Source organism: Dipodomys spectabilis, unplaced genomic scaffold, assembly GCF_019054845.1.
Source record: "Dipodomys spectabilis isolate Male_0828 unplaced genomic scaffold, ASM1905484v1 ptg000234l, whole genome shotgun sequence".
Taxonomy (NCBI): Eukaryota; Metazoa; Chordata; class Mammalia; order Rodentia; family Heteromyidae; genus Dipodomys; species Dipodomys spectabilis.
Window position 1 is genome coordinate 10,751,051 of NW_024870911.1, and position 18,909 is coordinate 10,769,959.

The 18,909-nt window shown below is 39.1% G+C and overlaps 1 protein-coding gene across 8 annotated transcripts in view; it reads left to right on the plus strand.

The window, feature by feature from the left end:
• Positions 1 to 18,909, plus strand: part of Grip1 (glutamate receptor interacting protein 1) — a 607,772-nt gene that overhangs the window by 507,382 nt on the left and 81,481 nt on the right. For all 8 annotated transcript variants that reach the window (XM_042699087.1, XM_042699081.1, XM_042699083.1 and 5 more), the window contains 2 exons: positions 10,230 to 10,377; positions 12,642 to 12,811. In XM_042699087.1, coding sequence (XP_042555021.1) covers positions 10,230 to 10,377; positions 12,642 to 12,811 — 318 coding nt within the window. The remainder of the gene's footprint in view (positions 1 to 10,229; positions 10,378 to 12,641; positions 12,812 to 18,909) is intronic.

The window sequence follows — 18,909 nt, forward strand, 5'->3', positions numbered from 1 at the left end:
TCACTTAAATGATAGATTGGTTCGACACTTGTTAACTTTTTTTTAAAGCAATGGAGAGGTAAACTTTTAAGTTTCTTAAAAGGCTGCTCCAGAATTATACCCTTAAAAAAACTTCTCACTAGTACTAATAATGGAAACAGAAGCTTCCAGAGCTTATGTATTAAGGGAAATAATAGTGCTTATTCATTTACCCCAAGTCACTATGCCTGAGCTCACAAAGGTCTTTTAAAAACCAAAAATGGTGAACTACTTTTTCTTTCTGAAAAATAATTGTATAAGTATATGTTAGTTGCACAAAATTATAGACTTCATTCTGACATTTAAAGTATATATGATCTTGTGTATGTATATACAAAGTATAATATAGTTCACTCTTATTTACCTTTTCTACTTTCTCTTTTCCTTCCCTGTCCTACTTTTCCTTATCTACTAGGTTTTTTGTTTGTTTTTGTTTTTGCTGGGACTTGAACTGTGGGCCCAAGTACTATCCCTGAGCTGCTTTTGCTCAAGCGGAGTGCTCTACCACTTGAGCCACAGCACCACTTCCAGCTTTTCTGAGTAGTTTATTAAAGATAAGAGTCTCATGGAATTTCCTGGCCAGGCTGTCTTCAAACCGTAGTCCTCAGACCTTAGGCTCCTGAGATTACAGGTGTGAGCCACTGACACCCAGATCTTATCTTCTATTTTTAAAACTGAAATATTGTTTTTTTAACTACATCTAAATAGTAGAAATTTAGTGGTGAAGCATGTCATATAATCCTAATATAGGTCCATATGCAACGGTGTACTCCTGTAATCCCAGTTACTCAGGAGGTAGAGACTGGGAAAAATTTGGTTTGAGGTCAGCCTGTGCAAAAAGTTAGTGAGACCCTTATCTCAACAACCAAGTCAGACATAGTTGCCCAACAAAAAAAGAGATGAGGCAAAACTTTGAGACCTTTTCTGAAAAATAACTAAAGGAAAGAGAACTGAAAGTGTAGTTCAAGCTGTAGAGTGCTTGCCTAACAAGCACAAGGCCCTGAGTTTAAACCACAGTAGCAGCACAAAAGGTATCCAAGGCCATCTTGAAGAACAACAATAATACAACTAGAGAATTTGTACTCTGTGACAGCAAAATCTATTTTAAAGCTAAAACAACATAGTAGATTACTGGCAATAAAAAGGTACAGAAAAAAGCATCCAGAAATATATCTGTATATTATTTAGTAAGTTGATTTGAGACTTAGGTGACCTTGCAATGCACCAAGGGAAAAGATGATCATTTCAAGAAATAATCATGGGTAATTGTATCCATGTGGAGAGAATCTATCCAGAACCTATCCCACACAATACATAGAAACCAATTCCAGATGAAGTGCCAGTCAGATACTTCACAAAAACTTGAAGAAACCACCATCTTGGCTATATATTAAGCTAGTTTTCTTTCTTTTTGTTTTAGCAGAATTGAAGTTTCAACCCAGGTCATCATCCTTCTAGGCAAGTACTCTACCACTTTAGCCACAGACCCAGCCCAGCCAAACATAAAACAAAGTATGAAATTTAAAAATGAATAATTGACTAGCTCATCAAAAGGTGCCAATAAAAGTCAATAATAAGCTATAGAAGAGAATGTATATGGAAACTATATATCTAACAGTGATTTATACCATAATATAGGTTTGTTTTTTTTTAATTCTCCCAAAGCAAGAAGGAACATAACTTATTATAAAGTCAGGAAAGCACAAACAAGCAACCTACCAAAAAGAATATTCAAATGGCCAGTAAGTATATAAAAATCTTCTCACCTCTCTTAATTATCAGGTAAAATGCAAGCACAAACCAATTACTGCACACTCAACTGAATAGTTGTTGAGGAAAAGATTGACCATAGCAAGAAGAGGCAAACATGTAGAGCAACTGTCACTCCATTCCACACATAGGAAGTTAAGGCAATTCTTTTTGGAAGTCTTTGATATTATCCGTGGGAGTTAAATACATATTTACCCTATGTCTGTGTACTTTCACTCCTATTAACGTGGAATACTCACACAGGAATGCAACCAGGCTCATCAAAAGACACACGTGCATACTCAAGGCAGTGATATCTGTGACATCCTCAAAACAGGAAATAGTTAAATTGTAAAGTGGATGAATAATGATGTATTTGCCTCATGAAGTACTACGTGATAATGAGAAAGAGCCATCTAATAATACACTTACCTTCACACTCTGATCTCACAATACTGAGCTTAAGAATCCAAACTGAGTATTTTACAAATACAAAAGTAAAAAGGCTAACTTATTTTGTTAGAGAGCTAATGGTTCCCCTTAGGATGGAGACATGGTTTTTCAAGAGTGGGAGGATTTTTGTATGCTGATAGTATTCTATCCCTAGGTCTGCATGTGGTTACATGGAAATTAGTTTATGAAAATAGATCATGAGTGAATTTATAATATGCAATTGTTGTATGCTGGTGTGCTTCAATTAAAACTTTATAAAATACTGTAACCTAACAGGAAGTATACAAAATATCAGCTTGTAAAATGTGACTTCAATCAGGAGGATAAGATCTGAGGCTCCCACTTTGAAGCTGAGCAGGAAAGTCTGTGAGATTCTTACCTTCAATAAACAACTCAGAAAAAAAAATGGAAGTAGTATTGTGGCTCAAGTGGTAGAGCACTAGCCTTGAGCACAAAGAGGCTCAGGGATAGCACCCAGGCCCTGAGTTCAAGCCCAAAGACCACAAAAACTAATGAACAAGCAAAACAAGTGAAGTCAAGTTATTGCAAATTTAATTAAAGTACCAGTATAAGCCTTATGCTAGAAATAAAACCAGAATCATACATGATCCCAGCTCAAGCCAGACTAAAATATATGAATTTAATCAGTTTTGGGTTCTTCTTATAGTACAAAATGTTCCTATTTTATCTTCTAATTTTCCTGGACAATTAGGATTTAATATGAAGCTCACATGGAAAATATACTGCTTGAGTATTTCCCTAGTGCTATATTTTAGTAGACAAAAATTAAAGAAATCAGCAATTTTAAAAAACTTTAAAATATTTGTTACAGTTTTACTTATCAGAAAAGAGTAAAAATTATTAAGAGCATCATTTGAATGGGATATCATTAATAATAATACTCTTAACTAGTAAGTTGAAAAAGCCCCGAAGTAGAATGTTTTATCTTAGGGAATGTCAGACTAGCAAAGCTGATTTAACATTTAATGGGTACCGACTCCACTACCCCTGAGAAGTTCTAATCAAGCCTTATCTCATTGAAATGCAAGCTCAGAAGTGGGAAAACTGATTAACAAAATAAAAAATCCAGAGTGTTTCCCGTGCAAACAGTCATCAGCGTATCTTATGTAATTATGTAACCCATAAATCAACACAGCGTGCAAGGGCTCCGCTCACGGTATAAATTTCTTAATGACTGAGATGTCGTTAACCATGAATAATTTATATCTGCATGATCTATTTTTTTTCCTCCAACCATGCTTCACTTCAGCAGGATAAACTAATCATCTATCTAGAGATGGGCTCCTGATTATTTATTTCTTCCTGGTTTTTCTCCTCTTTATTTCCCTCACCCTGACATATTCCTCTTTTTGATTTTTTTCTTGAACTTTCTTAAATAAGATTGCTCCATTCATCAACCCTGTTTGCATGTTTTCATTCTCCCCCCTCCCCCATGCAGCTTGTTAGACAGCTTGGAATAAAGCTAGGGATTTTTGGAATTCTACTTTTCAGAAGATGGTCTGTGAATGAAGATTGGGTGGCAGCGAGGGAAATAGGCTTAATACCACAAGGTAGTGTGAGCTGTTTGATGTTGTGGTGAGGAAACATTTATTATGGAAAGCAATTGCTAGAAAAAGCTAATGATCAATTAAACGTTAACACTTGTAGATCTCGTCCTGTGATGCAGAAAGGAACTGCCACATGGGTAATGCTGGAGAGCCATCCTTGCTAAAATAGTTTCCTTGTTTTTATAGCACTCATTACAATAAAGTTGGCTGAGAAGCATTCCAATCCAACTTCTTTCTCACCTAATATACTCATACTAACCAGGCCAGCTCATCTTCTTCACCCTTCACCATTGTTCCCTTGTCATTTATCATGGTTATTTGTTAAAACATAGTTGCCTTAGTCCGGGTGCTGGTGGCTCATGCCTTAATCCTGGCTACCAGGAGGCTGAGATCTGAGGATCACGGTTCAAAGCCAGCCCAGGCAGGAAAGTCCAAGTGTTTGGCATATAGGTCACATTCAATAAATATATTTCAGAAATTCATGTTGTAAAAATGTAACTTAGTTTGCATTTTAGCCCTTGTCTGTGGAGCTACATGGTGGGGGCCTTCTATCCTGACAAGAAACTAGTTATACTTTTCCAGTTCTACCAATACCTTGTCCTGCCACTGTCTACTGACTTCCAAAGCATATAGACCCAGTGCCCATTATGGACTGTGGTGAATTGTCTAATGTCCAGCTTCTGTTAGCTGCCTGGGAAAAGAGATTCATATCTTAAGAAAGTTCCCTGGAGAGATATCCAATTAGTCAACCCTAGAATCTGCCTTTAGATCACACTGACCAACACATTAGCTTGTCCCATTCTAGAGACACTACTATGCTATCTATCATTGATTTCCTTTCTACTTTCAGGGTCAGAGAACAGCCATTAAAACCACTTTTGCATCCTGTTATTGAGGCTGGGAATGTGGCTTAGTGGTAGAGTGCTGCCTAGCATACCGGAGGCTCTGGGTTTGATTCCTCAGTATCACAAAAACAAACAAAAAGCCTTTAAAAATTATGCTGAGCTGGTATGGGTGGCTCATGTCAGTAATCCTAGCTACTCCAGAGACCTGAGAGATCTGAAAATCATGGTTCAAAACCAGGCTGGGCAGGAAAGTCTGTAAGACGTATCTCCAATTAACTACCAAAGAAGCTGTAAGTGGAGCTGTGGCTCAAATAAGAATGATTGCCTTAAGCACAAAAGCTTAGGGATAGCACCCAAGCCCTGAGTTCAAGCCCCAAGACTGGCAAAAAAAATGTTCTGAAGCAATTTACTTTAGTATTATTTAGCACCATGTGTATATAAAGTCCCATGGGAGAAGTATCTTTTAGAGTTTCTTGCTAGAAGAACCTTTCACTCCATCATAGGAAATAGTAGACTTCCCCTTTCCCGAAAATAAGAACTGCATAAGCCAGCCACGTTTCCTTTATTGTGTTGGTTGCAACACACACACACACACACACACACACACAAAATTACAAAACATACAATTACCACTTTAAAGTATACAGTTCAAGTGGTGCTATGGCTCAAGTGGTAGAGCACTTGCCATGAGATGAAGAGTTCAGGGACAGTGCCCAGGCCCAGAGTTCAAGCCCCACAACCGACAAAAAAAAAAAAGTAAATTAAAGTATACAGTTCAATGTCATTTTGTATGACATTGTATAGGCATTACCTCTGCCTACTTTTATCACCCCAGATGGAAACCCTGTACCCATTAAATAATTCCTCTGGCAGCTTTTTAATCTATTTTCTCCAGATTTGATTATGATTCTGAGTTACTTCTGTAGTTAAAGAAAGTCATGTCTATTGGCTCTTATGGGTACAGGAGCTATAGACCCTTCTCCTGCCTGATTTGTTCCTTATATCACATATTTTGCTTAAAACAAACAGACCTGAGACTTTTGTGAAAAGTTATACCATAAATAAGGATGTCTTCCATTTTGCCTCCAGGGCCATTCGCAACCCTTCATGTTACTCTTTGCTATGACCTACGTAGGCTGCACCGTGGACACTCATTCCTCTTGCTTCTACTAGGGTTTGACTACAGCAAATCATGGTTAGAGAGCATAGAAGGAAGGATCAGGATATAGAAAGGAAGGACCAGTATTTTCCCCAGCTCCCTCTCTGTAGATACACTGGGACTGGCTATAGCCCTTGGTTAAAGGTCTCAGCCTCCCCACTTAAGTCCTTTCCAAATCCCTATTCCACCAACAGTTCTATTATTTGTTTTCCCAGGCTTGGTAGTATGTGATTCTCTGTTGTTTTTGGCTAAGGGCAGTGCACTATAAACTTCCCACACCTTTGTAAATAGTTCCTTTATTAAAAATCATCCCCAGCTATCTTCATTTGACTTTATCTGTTACATGTTACTAGTTGGACCCTGACTGAAACATCAGTCTGTATTCCATGTCTCTGTGAAGCTGTTAGTCAACATGATTTACTCAGAATCCTCTACAGAAAAGCAGCTTCAGTGGCTTCTCCCAGGGTGAGGCAGTACCTGCCCCAGGCTTTCCAGACATTGATAGCTGTTCCTGCTTTTAAGGTGCAGGATCTTTGTGCCAATCTCCAAATGACACTGGTCTCTTCTAAGATTTCATGATTCTGAAAGCGGCATGTTTACTTAACTATTTCCCATGATTTAGCGGCTGCTTTTGAGGGAGAATAACTTGAATTCAAGTTCTATCTGAAAGAAAGTGGGACTACCTTTCTTCCAAAGTCTTGTGCATTAATTATTCTTCAGCTATTGGATAAAGTCATATAGCTAATACTCTGATACTATGTATAGTATATGTATATACTCTGTATAGGCTCAGAAGTTAAACAAAAGAAAAATATCTTTCCACATCACCAATGGCATCCGTGTGTGTATGCACTCTGATGCATGAACAGCCATTGGAAGCTTTTAGATATGGGTTCATGTGATCTCAGGTACATTAAAACTATGTTAGGCAAAAGAATATGAATTGAATTTCTGTATATTCAGTGTCATTAGCATAATGCTTTGAATACCGTGACAGCTAGTCATTCTCTTAACTCATTCCATAAACAAGTGTCAGCAGGCACCTATTTGATAGATGGTTGCTGTGTCAACACTGTAGAGAATCTCAGTCATGAACATCACACAGGATCCCTGCTGCACGAGTTTACATATTTAATCAAGAAGCAATTAATTAACAGCTAGTTAAGAAATCAGTTGTTGAATTGCACATATTAAAAGTACTGTGAAGGAAAAGCACAGAGCTCTATGAGGGTTGAAAACAGGCAGCTTGACGTGGTTTGCAGGACCAGGCAGGAATGCCTGAGACATGGCATTCTAGAGCAGGAGTAGGAGGGGTAGGGAGAGAGGAGCAACCCAGGTAAAAAGGAGCAGATAGGAGACAACTTAGGCAATTTCATAGAACTGAAAGAGGAGTAAGGGGGCTGGAGCAGAGAGAAAGGTCTAGAACTGACTGGAAGAAAAGCCAACTGATGTGACAAGCAGGAGCTGAGTCATGCATATCACTGTGCATACTAAAACATTTCTCTGTTAGTGGGACAGCTATGGAAAGGTTTTAGGCATGGGATTGACATGAAAAAAAAAAACTTTTAATAGATGACTCTGGACTGGGTAAGATGGAGGGCACAAGAGGATCCAGGAGTGTAAAGTGGTGGTTACTTAGATTAAATTAGCAATTGTGGAGAGAGAATGGAAAAAATGAAATTGAGAGTTATTTCACAGGTAGGGTCAAGAGGAATTTTTGAGGATAGGGGTAAAGAATGAGTTGGCAGTGCCACTTGGGATCTACGTTGTGTGATGTAGTACAATGGGAGCTGTTTATGAAGAGAAGAAAACCAGGGGTGAAATCATACTTCAGATCTCCAAGCATCCATTAGGAGTGCCTCACTCAACCAGAACGGAAGGGTGGAGAAAATCAACCCCCTAGTGCTGGAAGGACAACTAAAACAGGCTGCAGGGGCTGACCTGAATTTTGACCAGAGAGTCCAGTTGAGGGGCAAACACCTGCTGTGTATCACCTGGGGCCAGTCACTGTAAAGTTCAAAGTGCACAGCATCGTGACCGTGAGACACCAAACAGAATGGCAGGAAACGAAGAGAGCGCAAAAGCAGAATGCTGTCACTGGCCCTACACTGATGGCAGGACAATGGAGGAATTTATGCCTTTGCTTAGCAGGGTGAGCAAAAGCAGAGAGTGGCAGCCATCGCGGAAGGCTCATGGCCAACTTATTCATAGGCCTTGGGGTAAAGCAGCCTATTAGCTCAGATAAAAAGCCTTCCAGCTCTTTTCAACTATTATCAATAAGACTCTGCCCTGGAATTGGTGGGAAGATGTAAAACCCTAATGTTCTCTTTATAAAACCAAATTGTTTCAGTATTACCAATCATATACAGTATACATGAGAATCCTTAGCACTAGAATATATGTTACTGGCAAGAATGTTCTCATCTTTACCTTACTTAACAAATATCTTATTTTGTCTCAAAGTGGAAATGGATCTCTTGTATGGACATTTCAACTTCATGAATCACCCTGTATCACCTTAAGCCATCTGAGACCCAGATTTCCTAGTTCACAATATCTAAGAGTGATGATAAAGATGTACTTGAGGAATCAGTAGAACCGCTTAATTAAGTCTCCAACACTAAAGCAGGAGAAAAACAGAAAAGTTTTATAGGCCAATATACAATCCTAAAAATAAGATATGATAATCTCATGGTTGAGGTCAGAATGAATCAATAATAATAATAATAATAAATCACCTATATGCACAGCAGATGGCTTAAAATATACATTTTTGTCACAATAAACCTCATAAGAAGAAGTAACATTTTATCAGTAAACAGTAAGGCGAAGAAAAATATAGTAACTTGTCCAAGGTACCATGATGGAAATATTGTGTAAACAAGAATTAAGTGTGACTACCTTAACCAATGTACAGGGCTATTTTTCTTAACCCACTATACAGGACTATGTTCTGTACTCTCAGCAACCATAAGAGTTTTCTTCCTTGTTAACATAGTCATTCAATAGCTATTAATTGTAGACCTTTTAGGTGTCAACCATCTCAGTGGCCACACACTGAGAATGCTGTGGTTGGCAAGACTTTAACTCTTTCTTCAGAATAGGTTCATAATCTGACAATGGAGAGAGACATGTAATCCCAACTGACTGTTGTGAAACCATAACATCATCTATCCCTCCTTTCTTCCTCGCTCTTCTCTTTCTTACTCTGGTGTTGGAGACTTCATTCATCAGTGCAGTTGTACATTTTTATCACCAAACCACCGATCAGAAATAGTGACCTGGGAACTCTGTATCTGTGGCTGAAGCTCAGGGGATATGCAGCGATTCATGAAGTTGAAATGCCCATGGGAGGGAATCGCATCCAGTTTGAGAAGAAGCAGTAGAAGGAATACAGTGGGGTGGAATATCACTGGAAAAGAACATCTTACCAAATCATGACTTAGAGAGGCTTCCTAAAATTGTCAATGTTTATATTGAATCCTCAAGCATGAATAAGGACTGAAAGAATGAAGAGTATTCCAGCCACAAGTGAAACATATATAAGGTCACTCCAGAAGGGCAGGTGACCCCCCCTAAGGTACAATTAGAAAAAGAAACAGAGATTTGCTGGGCACCAGTGGTTCACGCCTGTAATCCTATCTACTCAGGAGGCTGAGATCTGAGGATTGTGATTCAAAGCCAGCCTGAGCAGGAAACTCCATGAGACTCTTATCTCCAATAAAGCACTAAAAAACTGGAAGTGGTACTGTGGCTCAAGTGGTAGAGCGCTCACCTTAGCTGAAGAGCTGAGGGCCAGCACCTAAGCCCAGAGTTTAAGCCTCACAACCAACCCCCCCCAAAAAAAACTGAAGAAACAGATTTAAAATTCCACTTAGTTTACTCATACCTACTACTTACCAAGCTAAAGACATCATCTATACATCCTTTCATCGTCCTTATTTCCTTCCTTTCATTCTTCCTTACTTTCTTCTTTCTTCATTTTTCTCCATTTACCTCACCTATTTATCCATTTACCCCTCCGTTACCCTTTCCTCCAGCTACCTTTCCTTCTAATCATGTATCTATCCATCCATCCATCTATCCATCTATCCATATATTCATAGTAGCTGCTGGATACTCATTGAATTAGTTTTAGGAGAGACCTAATATGTATCCATCACTATGTCAAGCAATGAGCAAGGTGTTAAGATATGAGACATTATCCCAACTGTCATGAAGCTCAAAATCTTATTGGAGAGATTGCTATGTGCACATGTTATGATGATACAAGCTGGAAGGTGGGAAGGGTGGCCTAAAGGTGCCCTCAGAGAATGTTCTATAGAAGAGTACCAAAATTTCAATGATAAGATTATTAAGCTGACATCCCTTCTTCATTTGTTGGCTTATTTTTTTTATTTCATCTTGTTTTCATTCTTGAACTTTATTCCTTGGCAGATTCTGTGGCAACAGCATCAGGGCCACTACTAGTTGAAGTTGCCAAAACTCCCGGTGCCAGCCTTGGGGTCGCCCTAACTACCTCGATGTGCTGTAACAAACAGGTCATTGTCATAGACAAAATCAAATCTGCAAGTATTGCAGACAGGTGAGTGTCATGGAAGGTGCCTACATTTTTTAATTGCATGTGTGATTTTTAAAATTCTGTGCATCTGTCCAACATGTGGCCTGTGGAACTACACACACACACACACACACACACACACACACACACACACACAGAAGCAAAAGCTCTTGCCAGTTTATTGAAATTTCAGGTAGGGAAACAAATTAATGTTGTGGGGCTTTAAAGTTGTAACTACCTTATCAGCCACCTTAGGATGTAATGTTACTTCATCCAGATGTTTAGTGTGGCCCTTAGCAATAAAAAAAAAAGCAAGTCAAGACACCAAGGAAATTTTCTTAATGCATCCTACGGTAAAATGATTGCCTACTCTTGATGCAGGGTAGCTGAACTGATCTTTATTAAGCCTCATGCAGAGGAGTCACAGGGTTTCTCCTGCATTGTTAGCAATTAAATCCTGATACCATAAAATTTTATTCAGTTTTTAAAATATAGATAAAACAATATTTTTAAAGTAATGTAGTCTTTAAGATCAGGTCTGATATTGTCATAGCATATTAATCTTAATGGTTTCACAACCAACACCATAATAAAAAATGAAATTTGTTCTTCTTAACTAATATTTTATGCTTGTAATGTAAAAAGTAAGGGGAAGGAGTTTTCCCGTGTATGAAATTATTTTACAGCTCCTAATGAGAAAATTCCCATCTCCCACTGAAGTATTCAGCTGAAGTATTCCTTGTACCATGGTATAATATTTTTAGACAGAGGGAACATCTTTAAATGTTTAAGGGTTTTGTGGGGGTTTTTTCCAGTACTGAGGGATGAACTCAGGACCTGAGCTCTATTCTAGTGCTCTACCACTTGAGCCACAGCTCCACTTTTGGCTGTTTTTTTGTTTTGTTTTGTTTTGGTTTGGTTTTTGGTTTTTGGTTGTTTGTTGGTTGGTTGGTTGGTTAGATGGAGATAAAAGTCCATGGACTTTCCTGCCTGGGCTGGCTTTGAATAATGATCTTCAGATCTCAGTCTTCTGAGTAGCCACCAGCTCCCAGCTTTTGAAATGTTTTTGTCTTGGAAGTAGATAATCCACACTGGAAAACTGTAGGTAGACTCTAAAACAACCAGCACACTCTGTGTGGTTTCCACCCTTCCTCTCTGCTTGCTTGTACCCTGCCTAGAAATCCTCCAGATTGAGGCAGGAGGACCTGCATCATCCCTAGTAGAGGTTATTCAACAGCTCCACCTTCATGCACTGCTTTGGCAGTGGCAGCTATTGATCCCAGGACATTGTCTAGTTCAGTGGCACAGGATGAAAGCAGTCTCCCTCTGTTTTCTCCTATTCTGCATTGACTAACCAGTTTAAGGAGCTGTCCACTTGCCTGGTAATTAAAGACATTACCTCCTGTGTTGGCTTTGCTCAGCCCATGCAATAGCCAGTCTCTTAATTCAGAAAGATGTACCAGTGAGTCCTACCCCATCTTTCCCCCGGACTCACCATGCAGGCCATTCTTTATTCCTCATTTGAACAATAAAATAAATAAATAATAATTGAGTCACAGCATTGGTGATTTGGGAACTTAAAGGAAGGGATCCTAAGGTAATAATAACTAAATCTCCCCAAGTTATTATCATTCATACATTATAAAAACCCCTACTCCAAGTCTATGAGTTACATCAAGATTCTGAATATGTATTGACTGGCATTTATAGGTAGGAGAGCCTACTAGGGAATCCCACAGAAAAAAGTCAAGGGGAAATATCTCCCAGTCCTCACTCTTCCTCACTTCTCAGTCTATATCACTCCTCCAACATAAGACACTTTTTTAAGCTATAGATTCATGCATTGAATAAGTTCAATAAACAGATAAGCAATGATATAATAGGCAAGTATAAACATTATTAGGATTTCAGATTTTTTAAGAATAAATTTGTATTTATTAAGAATAAAATACTGTTATTTTTCCAAAATACAGAACTGAATTTCAACAAAACAACCTAATAAAATAAGGCACAATGCTTAACAAGGCAATATTCACATGGGAGGTTAGTTAATATTAACATAAGACACTTTTAAATGACATTTTTCTACATTTTGTATGAGATTTCACATACCTAATTATACTTAAAGTGCCTCAAGTTTGACAGATGGTGCTTCCTGTAACACTCAAAGTTTCCTGGGGTTTTTTTTAGTATAAATAAAAATGGTGTGAAGGTCTTATCTCTGAAGGAACAGAAATTCAGATTCCAAGGAGGAAGGCTTGTCAAGGTCCTGTTTGTCCTCTCTGCAGATGCGGGGCGCTGCACGTGGGCGACCACATTCTCTCCATCGACGGCACTGGAATGGAGTACTGTACTCTGGCAGAAGCGACCCAGTTCCTGGCAAACACCACCGACCAGGTCAAGCTGGAGATTCTTCCACATCATCAGACCCGCCTGGCCTTGAAGGGTCCTGACCATGGTGAGAGGAATACTCTGTCCGAACCTCTTTTTCTTGTTCCCTCGAGAATGTACTGGCAGACGGCAGTGGCTCATTCTTTTAATCCTAGATACTCAGGGGGGCTGAGATTTGAGGATGATAGGGGTTCAAAGCCAACCTAGGCAAGAAAGTCTGTGAGACTCATCACCAAAAAGCCTAAAGTGGAATTATGGCTCAAGTTGTAGAGTGTCAGCCTTGGGTGAAAACTCTAGAAGATAGCACCCAGGCCCTGAATTCAAGTCCCAGTATAAGGACAGAGAGAGAGAGAGAGAGAGAGAGAGAGAGAGAGAGAGCACATGGGAAGATTAATGTCTTTATCATTTCTTTTCGAAACACCAAATTCAAAATGTAATTTGTTGGGAACTCCAAAAAGGAAGAGAAGACATCATGGTTTCCAATAGAAAATTTAGGCTTGTATTATTTGTATTTTTGTATCTTTTTTTGTATTTTTTTCAACTCTTTGGTGCAAATAAAGTATGATGAGAAGGGGAATAAGCTTACTTCCTGTTATTCATTTTGAATGTCCAGTCTAGAGGAAGGACAATGAAGACAAGTTTATTTAAAAATAAGGTAGATATTAATCAATTACTTGATGGGGGACCCCAAAGGGCTAGCTTCCTGTACATTTCTTCTCAGGATATTTTTTTCCCTTCAGCTGAAGGACAGACAGCCTGTCAGACCAAACTGCTTGCTGAGAAGAAGCTGAATATTTCCCTTCATTCGTGTAATAAAAAAAAAAAATGTCTGTGGAAGGAATCTGTATTTTCACTGCCTTGCTGAGCATTTATATAGCATCCAACTGGGCATCATAAACAGAATTGGGTCCAAAAAAAGACGCTGAGCCCTAAATTGAATGAAGTCGACACATTAATGGGGTCTCTGTTCTGCCCCTTTTCTGTTCCTTACTGAACATGCCCTTTCTAAGCCTTGAAGCAGGAGACCTCACTGAACTTGGCAAGTCTAGCCTAAAAGCAAGGGTGTATTTCTGTGTTGAGAAAGAGAGCAAGTTGTCTCTAGAAGTGAACTTTTGCTTAAGGGGAGATCATTTGTATTATGCATTCCCCATCTTCTGAAAAGCAATGCATTTCTGTGCAATTTTTTAAAAATGGCCTAGATAATTTTCATACCGAACGAGTCAGCTGGATGCAACCTTTTTAATTAAGTAGAGCTTAGACAGCCCTGGAGCTAATGAAAACCTCTAGTACAACATTACCCTTATCAGATTTTAATTTTACAAATTGGAGTAGAGAAATGATGCTCCATTGAGCAGCTGAGGAGAAGAAAACCAGTGTCAGTGACTAGAGATGCCAGGGAACTCCAGGATGTACAGCTCGGAAAGTGCCTGCCATTCCTACTAGGAAGTCTCCTAGGCCTCAGCACCCTGGCTGAGCAGACATCTCGGCAAATGGAAAGTGTCTTCTAAGTTAATCTGAAGGTGGAAGTGAAGTTGTGGCTCAAGTGGTAGAATGCCAGCCTTGACGAAGAAGCTAAGCAAGAACAAAAGGTCCTGAGTTTAAGCTTCAGTGTCAGAACAAACATACAAAAAAAAGAAGAAGAAAAAAAAAGAAAATATTTCATCTGAAGTTGCCATTGGAGTAGGTGCCTAGAATGTCTAAGAATGTAGCTTGGTGTTTTGCTAAATTCTGTTATTAGCCAGTCAGAACTGTATGACAAGCTCTTTTAAAATGCTATCATCTTTAGCGTTTATTTTACTTTTCTTTGCCCTTTATGCAAATCATAAATAGTTTCCAACTCATGAAATATTAAATATTTTTACCTGCCAAGATAATTTGAAAAGATGAATTTATATGCTAAAATGGATGGACCAAGAACACATTGTTTTATTCCCTTTAGAACCTGATTTCATTAATATCTGGGAGCAAGTAGGTTGACAATCTAAGTAATTCTAGCTTCCCATCTGACCCCATTATCTGCTCTGACTTAAAGTCGTTCACTATCTGCCTTATTTAGCATATAAGCCAATAAAATTAGATTTGCATTTCTAAAAGAAAATATAACACTGGCTCCTAAAAATTAATTCAAGAAGAAAAATAATACAAAAAATATTGGCTGTGTTTGCAATTCTCAGACTTCTATTTTTTTTTTTAATTACTGGAGTTTTTGTTGTTGTTGCTGTTGTTGCATAATTGTACATTTTCCCACACAAACATTCTGGTTATTTTTCCAAGATCTCTGATACCTGAACGTGTCTCTCATCCCATGAGTGGACAAAAACATTTCCCAAATTTGATGCACAATGAAGCAATTGCCACAGCGACCCCCTACCCAACAATGTAGAAATGAATATCTCAACTCAGAAAACGAGATTAGCTGCGCTTTCCACGAGAAGCTGATAGGAATGAGCTCTCAGAGTTGAGGAGTCAACTCAACACATTTGCCTAGCGTCTCTGAGACTCTGGGTTTGATGCCCACCACTGGGGGAAAAAATGAATTTTTAGTGAGGTTAAAAATTGTTCCCACTGGGGCTGGGAAGGTGGCTCAGTGGTAGAGCGCTTGCCTTGCATGCCTGAGGCCTTGGGTTCGATTCCTCAGCACCACATAATCAGAAAAAAAAAAAGCCGGAAGTGGCGCTGTGGCTCAAGTGGTAGAGCACTAGCCTTGAGCTGAAGAGCTGAGGGACAGCGCCCAGGCCCAGAGTTCAGGCCCCACGACCGAACCCAAAAAAAAACATTGTTCCCACTGAAGTCCTTTGGGAGACATATCATGAGTGAAGGAAACAGACTTTGGGAAATAAAGTGTGGCCGGGATCTCTGGATCTGCCCCTCCATGTCAGGTGGACTTTGTGGACTCCAGGGGGCACACAACTGAGCAGCCTCTGCCCGTTCTCTCTGCTCTCCTAGAGAGGCAAGGGGTTAGGATTCAGGGCGCAAAAGAGGGCACTGTCTATCATAAACCTCAAAAATCACAGCAGTGATGTGAATGGGATGATGTGGGAAGCCTGTTCTTTTCAACTTGGGAAATAGGATTATGCATACATAGGAAGGGGCCATACAATGTGGTGGGTGAGGGCAGAGACTTCTAAACTGATCTATTAGGACATTCTGGCTCCCATCTGGGGGATCTTAAGCAAGTTATCCAACTCATCTTTACCTCAGATTCTTCATGTGTAGTGGGAACCGTGATGCTAATTGTATCAGGAATGTTGTAAACATTTGCTGAGATAACCCATGAAAGTGGCCTTCCCTTAGTGCCTGGTAGAGAGTAGGAATTTGGAGCAAGTATAACTTAATAAGATAATGCCTTTGAATGAATGCAAAAGATGGTGCTCAAAATGTAACTTCTTATTATTATATTTGCCTAATACACGAGTATCTGGTCACTGTGATAAAACACACATCAAAATAAGCAGTAACTCTCTTCTCTGTACCAGGTTATTTGTTGGAGACTTTTTACGTTGTTATCCATGGCATATAATTTTGTTTCATCCTCTTATTGCTCTTCTCCCTTTATTATTTCATATATGTGCCGATTTCATCCATTTAACTTTCCTACAACAATTTGCACAGTGCCTAGGCACACAGTAGGTAGTTAATAATACCTTTCTTAGAGATTTTTCATTTGGGCTTGACAGCCCTAATATTCTCTTGACTGCCAGTAATTTTCTAAGCACTCAGTAAAGAACAGGGTCAAGAGGTGGATGTGGGGTTATGTACTGTGTTCACCAGACCCTAGTGTCTCTGAAAATACAGGCAATACTTTGTTAAGAGAATCATAAAGTTTGTGGCTAATAGATCAGCCAGACCCAGCAATAACTTCATCTTGCTAAAAGGATGATGTCTTATATAGGACCAAGTGGAATGAAGATGGTGAATGTCACTTGTGTCTTTCCTGTAACAATCCTCTATCAAGGGAAATGTTTCTGCAGTGTAGACACAGATACCCTTAGCTGACAACCCTGCTCGTTCATGCATTCCTTTTATTGACTCATTCCTTCATCGATCCTTATGTGCTAGGCACTGTTTTAGTTGCCTAGGATACATGTAGAGAGCAGGGCGGGCAGAGTAAATCCCTATTCTTGAAGAGTTTACATTCTTGCATACAGAAATAAACATTAAAAATTTATTATAGAAAATGGGGCCATTTCAAACAGGGATAAGTGTTAGGAAGAATATAAATCAGTAATGGGATAATAGGAAAGAAGTTGATTCTCCAGCCAAGGAGTTCAGCTGCTGTTTTTCTGAAGAAGTAGTATATAAGCTGAGAGCTGGCTGGTGAGCAGGGCCTGGTGGTAGGAACAGCTGGGGCTGGGAAGAGTAATGACCACAAAGACACTGAGGCAGGAAGGTGGACTGGCTGGTTCTAAGATCAAGCATGAGACCAGCCTGGTGGAAATGGGCGACTAATGAGGAGATGCAGGTGAAGCTAAAGATGAATTTAGGGACTGCCTTTGATTCTGTTTGTAATGGTATTTAAAAGGGGAGTTAGTCCATGTACAAGACACAAATACACAAACATCCTTGCTGTGTTGTAGCTCTTGGAACAGATGTGCAGGTTATGAATCAGGAAACTAAGTCAAAAGGTGTTACAGAGGTCTAGGTGAAGGAGACAGTAACTTGAACTAGGACAGTGCAGAGGTTGGGGAGAGAGAGAACAAAAGAGAAGAGGGAGACTTAAAAGAACCAACCATGGGATGAAGGAGAAGGCTGATCATTTAAGACTAAAATATTATGACAACTGTGAAAGTGTTCTGCAGATTTCTGACAGATCCTATAAGACTCAAGTGACCAGTGAGTGAAATTTATTATGGGAAAAATACATCTCTATTCTTTAAATAAGCTACTTTATTGTTGGTGAGTAGATAGAACTGTTGGGAATCGATACTATTCCTCGTAGCTCATTTATTTTTATTCTGCAGGCCAGCCCTAGGACGAGCCCTGTATGTATTTTCTCAACAGTCTTGCAGACTAGATGTTTATATCATCTCCTCTTTTAGATGAGGAAAACGGAGGCTGGCAGAGGCTGAGTAGCTAGCAGAGTCATAAAGAGAGCAAGGACTTAGGCAAAAATGAAATCCTGATCATCGTCATCCTGAGTGGCCGGGCGGCGGTAAGGGCTGATTCTCCAACTGCTACTCAGTCCACAAAGGATGCAGAGGGCAAGGAAGCTGATTATGTGGCTGGGAGAAAGTAAGCTTCTTGTCTACATGAGCCTGCTTTAAATGTGCACAGAGTGAGTAATAGGTATGTGAATAGCTTTGAATCATTCGCACGTCAGATACTTAGTATGGCAATCACAAAAGCAGGAAAAAATAGAAATTCACAGTTACGTTTAACTATTTCAGATTGTTCCGTGAAAGACTGAACAATCTAGTACCAAGCATGAAATGACTCATATTTCACAACAGTTGACAGGAAAATCCTTAATAAGATTGAAATTTGAATGGAAACATGATGATATTTTTAAAGAATACGAGGGACACCTAAACTTTGTTGCAATTTTATGATGTCTTAAGGAAATTACAGATGGTGTGAAGTATTAGAAGAATGAAAGATCACTGATGCAAAGATGCTTTTTTCAAAAACAAAAGTCATAAAATATATTGAGACGTTTTTTTCTTCTCCTCATTAGTGAGGATACAGATCAGATTCTGATAAGGACAGATGATTAGAGTCCTTTATTGCTGAGGAACATCAAGTGCACATGATATATGATGATGTGCTTAAAATGTCAGGGCAGTAAATTGTGGTGTATAACTAGGAAACCAGTCGAATCAGGAGCCAATGTGATTTATTGTCTCTTCTTTCCTTTTTCTCTAAACAAGTGCTACTAACTGGCCAAGACTTGCATCTCTTTAATTACTAATTGTATGCCATAGATCTTTATGGGGCTGACTTTTAAATTTAAAAAAAAAAGTTTTTAATCTTTTCTGCAAATCACATGGGGAGATTAGGAATTGATCAATAGTCGTCTTAGAAGGAGGGGAAAAAATGGGCTGGGAGAAGGCAGGCATTATTCCTGGGAAGATGAAAACTTTCCATCACTGATGTTAATCATCTGTTAATCATCACTGATGTTAATCATCTGTTTTGCTGACCACTAAGAAAAGGGCAAAGCCAAGC